Source organism: Peromyscus leucopus, chromosome X, assembly GCF_004664715.2.
Source record: "Peromyscus leucopus breed LL Stock chromosome X, UCI_PerLeu_2.1, whole genome shotgun sequence".
NCBI lineage: Eukaryota > Metazoa > Chordata > Mammalia > Rodentia > Cricetidae > Peromyscus > Peromyscus leucopus.
Genome location: NC_051083.1, coordinates 16,400,185 through 16,406,184, shown reverse-complemented (window position 1 = coordinate 16,406,184; position 6,000 = coordinate 16,400,185). Strand labels below are relative to the sequence as shown.

The 6,000-nt window shown below is 46.7% G+C and overlaps 1 protein-coding gene across 1 annotated transcript in view; it reads left to right on the top strand.

Annotated features, from left to right (window-relative positions):
- The first annotated feature begins 218 nt into the window (after window positions 1-218).
- The window catches only part of Gripap1 (GRIP1 associated protein 1), a 28,159-nt gene continuing 22,377 nt past the window's right edge, over window positions 219-6,000 (top strand). Inside the window, 5 exon segments of the mRNA XM_028881363.2 lie at window positions 219-279; window positions 2,210-2,276; window positions 2,414-2,475; window positions 4,425-4,451; window positions 5,187-5,294. Coding sequence (XP_028737196.1) covers window positions 238-279; window positions 2,210-2,276; window positions 2,414-2,475; window positions 4,425-4,451; window positions 5,187-5,294 — 306 coding nt within the window. The 5' untranslated portion in view covers window positions 219-237.

Genomic DNA, 6,000 nt, shown 5'->3' with positions numbered 1-6,000 from the left:
TCTGTACATGCTCAAAGGCCATAAAAGACGATTTACAATTTGGTGAAACATCAAAGCAAAATCCTCCTGATCTTCAAGCATCATTCTCTTCTCTCCGTCTCTAAAACGCTGAACGTTAGATTGCGTTTCTCCCCCTTCATTCCCAGTCAGTGGTTCGCTCCGACCTTAGCACTGACAGGCCGCACGAGCTGCGCCTGCGTACAAAGCTTGCGGGGGGGTGGGGGGGGGCAAAGGAACATGGCGCAAGCTCTGTCTGAAGAGGAGTTTCAACGAATGCAGGTGCCGCTCGACGTGGGCAAGACCACCGGCTAGGAGAATGGGGGCGGGGTAGAGAGAGGTCGTGCTGTAGGCGCTGAGGACTGGATTGCAATGGGCCTTGAGTGTAAGGGGGTGGTATGGAGAAGGGAAACTGAGGCTCTTAGCGGCGACCCTTTTGACTTCGAAGCTTCTATGTGGGTTCTGAAGGTTGGATTCTGTTATTCTTGTGGGGAACGCAGAACGTCTTTAAGTAGACGATACCTTTCTCAGTCCGGGGTGGGGGCGAAACCTTTGGGTCCATGATTAACTGGTGATGATGGTAGACTTTGAAGGATGGAGATCCCGAGAAGGAGAAATTATTTTATCTGGAGAGAAAGGAAGCAGGCATCTGGCCTTTTGCGTCATGTTTGTATGTGTGGGGAGGGGGGGTGATTTGACAGGGCAAGACCATGAACTGGTGGGAGGTGGGAAGTTTATGGGAGATACCACTAGGCCAGGGGAGTACGGAAAGTCCATGGATCTCATCCCTAAAGGTGCTATGCCCTTGGTGGGCATGGATCCTAAGAGGGAGGGGTACAGTTGCACGGACTGGGGTGATTCCTTTAGATCTGGGGTGAAGAACATTCCGAGTGAGTAATACAGTTAACCCATGTTAGGGGAACAGCCAGAGGATATAAAAGAATAATACTTTGGGATTTCAGGAGGGGAACATCACTGGGTTTGGCGGAGTCGTCTGACCTGGTACTCAGACCTGTTGATTCTTTTCAGGGGCACTCTGAGAGGGAATGATAGCATTGCACAGTGAAGGGACACTGCATGGGAGAGCCTTAGTGGGAAAGACTGAAATGGGGAAACCCTAGAGGCCTGTTGGTTGGAGGCAGAACTCTTGAGAGAGCAGAAGTAGTTCTAGTTGCTCAGGAGCTAGATGGCTTGCTGAGGGACACTGAGGATGTAAGAGTGAGATCAATGGACCATAAACAGGGAGGACCACTGTAAACTGCAGAGCATTCTGAATAAGATTAATTTAACTGGCCCACTTCAGGGTATTTGAGAGAGGTTCTGGAGGGACATAGTGTCACCCCTATTGGATCATGACTGAAGGCATCTTATGAAGAGTGGGTAGATACTCGAGCAAGAAAGATTTATCCCATTGGGCCATGTGTGAGGAAAAAACATTGGGCTCTTTTGGAGAGGGACTTCAAGGTGGGTAGAAAGGTATTCCAATTGGCCTAGGATTCAGAGAGATGATATCTGAGTCCTGGGGAGAACAGGGCAAGAAAAATCCCCGAATAGCCAAGCCAGCCTTCTGATCTGGACCAAACCATTGTGGCGAGAGGGGTGGAGGCTGGTGCTTTGCGAGGGGTAGGGGACCGTGCATGGTTCTGAGAAGAATCAGCTTCAGGGCTCTGCAAGGCTGGTAGATAAACATGCGCTGTTTGAAGTGGCCCATGCTGCATTTTCCCATACTTCTTGACTTAAGGGGACTCTAACATGTTTTGAAAACCTTAAGAGTTCTGCAGGACCTTGGGGGAACATCCCCTGACTCATGAAAGTTGGGAAGGAGAAAGACCAAATTCTCTTTCCTTGAGAAAAAATTTGCAAGGCCTTCTGCCAAAGGGGCTTCCCAGTGTTCAGGGTGTTAAAGAGGTCATCCAAAATTATTTTATCCTGCGTGTATTGAGTCACAGGAACACATCTGAACGGGAGCCTGACTATTCCAATACCCTTCAGTGTGCTAGTACCCTTTAGAGGCCCAGGTGTGGGATGGGTTAGTGGAGCAATGGATTGGGGAGGCTGGCCGGTTGGAATGGAGCTGGACAAGGTGGAGCAACTAAGGAAACACCTAGCTAGTGGGTACCAGTCCAGTCTTTAGAGCGTGGGGCTTGGCTACCTCAAGTGGGGGGAGGAATACCTTCCTGATAAGTCTTTTGTTTCTTGGCTTCTCCCAAAGACTCAGCTCCTGGAACTCCGGACAAATAACTACCAGCTTTCAGATGAACTTCGAAAGAATGGTGTTGGTGAGCCAAGAGAGTCTCATTAGCTGGGGTGGTTTGGGGTATTAGAGGCAGAGGTTTTCCTTTAGAGGCCTGATAAGATGACCCTTCGGTTCCTTGTTACCACCTGAGGCTGAGCCTCCCTGCTTTTCCTGCACCAGAACTTGCCAGTCTTCGGCAGAAGGTCGCCTACCTGGATAAGGAGTTCAGCAAAGCTCAGAAGGTACCGCCCTCCTCCTCCTCCCCATCCACCCACCGCTAGCTTCCCTCTATCCATCTGACTCATTTCTCTCCCAGTGAACACCTACACTGAACCAGACCTAATGTTACAAGCTGCTTTCTTACAGTCATTTGAAATTTTTTTCACAGAAGTCTCTTCAGTTTGCTAATTTTAACCTAATCTTGCTTCTTTAATTTGTGTGTGTGCGTGTTTCTTTTGAGACAGGATCTTGCTGTGTAGCCCAGACTGGCCTTGAACTCTTGGTCATCTTGCCTCAGCTTCCTGAGTGCTGGGATTATAGGTGTGTGCTGACATGCCTGGCTTTGCTTAATCTATTGATTTGTTTTAATTTATTCTTAATTCATTCTGAGATCAATTGCTTATTCATTTTCATTCACTAAATTTTTTTGGGTGGTGCTGCAGATCAAACCTAGGATCTCATGCATGCTAGGCAAGCTCTCCATGTTTGATCTTAGCTAAAAGGCTGAAAAGTAACCTTTTTGTTGTTTATGAGATAGGGTCTCTTGAAGTCTAGGCTGCCCTTGTGTTTGCTGTGTAGCTGAAGACGGCCTTGAGTTGCTGACCCTCCATTCCTCATTCTTCTGTCTCCAACTCCCAAGTACTGGGATCCCAGGGCTAGGCCACCACACCTGGCTCTAAGCTGGCTCTACTCCTGTGCTACATCTCCAGCTGTTATTTACTAACTTTGGCTTGAAAGGGGAATCTAGCAGTTTCCCAGGCTGGTCCCAAATTCTTGGCCTCACATTGGCCTCCTTCCTCAACCTCTTAAGTAGCTGGATCTGTAGGCATGTACACCACATGTGGCTTCAGTCATTAACCTTAAATTAGTCTGTTAGTAAATCTGCCTTGAGCCTGCCTCCTGTCCTCCACTCATACTGCTTCCTTATGCTCCTACCTGCCCTGGTCCTGCTGGTGACATGAGACCAAACCCACCTTTCAGATCCTTTCAAGATAAGGTAGAATAGAGCCTATTATGGCCCCCTAAGATATCCTAGGTCCTTATTTTTATTCTTCTTCATTGCTCTGTCCTCATGTATAATACAATGTTACATATAGTACATGCTGAGTAAATACTTGTGGGATGAGGGGCTGGAGCTTAGCAGGTTAAGAGCCCTGGCTGCTGTTGCAGAGTACCTGAGTTCCATCCTCAGCACTCAGATGGCATCTCCCAAACAGGCTCTAACTCCAGTTCCAGGAGATGTGATGCCCCTTCTGGTTTTCATGAGCACTGCATGCACCCATACTCACAAATTAACAATTTAAAGAAAATGTGGAAGGGGAACTGACTCCATGAAGTTATGCTCTGATCTCCATGTTTAAGCTGTGCCACTCAAGTGTGTGTGTGTACACACCCACACCCACAGTATTAATAAATAAATAAATAAATAAATTTTAATAAATTTTAAAATTCTCATTGGGTGAATGATACAGAATTCAGATAATCCAGCGTCAGGAAACTGGAGTTCTCGGTAGGGTGTTGATTTCCAAAGCCTGACAATCTCCTTGGCTGCCGAGCAGAGGGACAGACGTTCCCAGTGAGAGGGAAGCACGTTGATGTGTTTGAACAGATGTAGTGATGAAGCCACAATTTACTAGCTTGGAGATCCGGTGTATAAAGGGTTAAATTCTAAGACACTGTTTCCCCTCTCCCTCAAGCCCTCAAGAGCATAGAAGAAAGGAAGGTGTTTTTTTTTTTTTTTTTTTTTTTTTTTTTTGAGTGTTGTGGCGCCAAGGCACCAGAATTCCCAGGCATTCTTCATTTCTTCTGCTGTTTCTGTGGGCTTCCAGTTGTTATGAAAGTTCTGTGTTTAAACATGTTTCCATCCCCCAACACATCACTGTCCTCACTCAACACCTGCCCCATGAGTCTCCACAGCCCACAGAGGGGTCCATTGCTGTTCACTTCAGCTCTCTTCCACCCTTCCTTTTAGGCACTAAGCAAGAGCAAGAAAGCTCAGGTAAGGGGGCCTTTGGTGGGTGAATATGTGTGCAAGACTGTCTTAGTGGGGATATCTGTTTGGTGGCATTGTACTGGCCTTTATCTGTGTACACCCGTGTATCTGCAACTTCCTCACCGCTGTTCATCTCAATGTCTTTGTTTTCCTGTGTTTGTTTCGCACTCTTGGCCTCTGTATATTTTTTCTTTATCCTCATGAATCTGTCTACCTTCCTGTCTCCCCCTCTGTTTCTTCTCTTTAATTTTCCTTTTGTCTCCCTTTCACCTGGTTCTCTCTTTCATTTCTCTTTTCTGCTTTTCCTTTCTATTTCTGACTTCTTGTTTCTCTTTCTCCCATTCTTCTATCTTCCTTACTCATTGGATTTCTCTCTTTTCTCTTTGCTATATTCTTTTCCTGTTGATACTGCTTTGTTCCTGTCTTCCTGCCTTTTCTTTTTCCTGATCCCCCTCTCATTCCCTGTCTTCTCCCTTTTCTCATCTCCTTATCATTATTTCTCTTTCCCCTCAACCCCTTGTCTATATCCCCCTTCCCATTTCTTCTCTCTACTTTCCCACGTCTCTCTTGACCTCTGTCTCTGTCTTCTTACCTGTATGTCTCTCTTCCTATGTATTGCCTCATTCTTTCTCCCCTATATGCTTCCTACCCAATGCCATTTTTTCCTTCTCTCTCCTTCTTTACCTACCTCCCCATCCTTTCTACCCCTGTTGGAGTCCTGGCCCATGTCTGCCACTGCAGGAAGTGGAGGTACTGCTGAGTGAAAATGAGATGCTGCAGGCAAAGCTGCACAGCCAGGAGGAGGACTTCCGTTTGCAGAACAGTACACTTATGGCCGAGTTCAGCAAGGTGCTGGTGCCCGGGATAGCTGAGGGGGGAAATGGGAATGGGGCACCTGTGTATGCATGGGCAAGAGCCACCGAGGCTGAAAGCTCAGCCAGCAGTAGAGGGTGGACAGGGGCTGGCGCTGAGCACTGTCCATGGTGCTGAAACAGGCTGTAATCTGTTGCTGGGGGCAGCAATTTGACAGGTGGGGCCAAACATTCATGGAAGTAGATCCTTTGAGCCCTGAGTTCATTTGGTTCCTAAGCCACTCCTTTTATTTAATTCAAATCTCCATTTGTATAATTTTGGGCTGGTGCTGTGGAGCCCCAATATGTTCTGGGGCTTTAAAATTCTTATTGCTTAATATGGATGGAAAAGTGTTTGAACTGCTCCCCTTTTCTTTCTCTTTCCTTCATCTGACATGAGTCTGGGGTTCCACTTCTTCCAGGTAATTCACCCTGGATTGACTAATTCTATCTCCTTACTGGTTTTAATTTCCTGGCTGTTTCTAACCCTACTGGGCAGTTAGAGAGCCCATGTTTTATTCTCCTACTAGTCTTCTGTATCCATGGTTGATCATTTTGTGAGTTTCAGTGTGTTTTAAGGGAAAATATGCTGTAGAAAAAATAATGTTATTTCCAAGGCTCCATCTGATGGGACTCTACTGCTTTAAAAAGCAGAAGAGGAGGAATGCGGTCACAGTACATGTATACAATAAGAAATTGTCGGG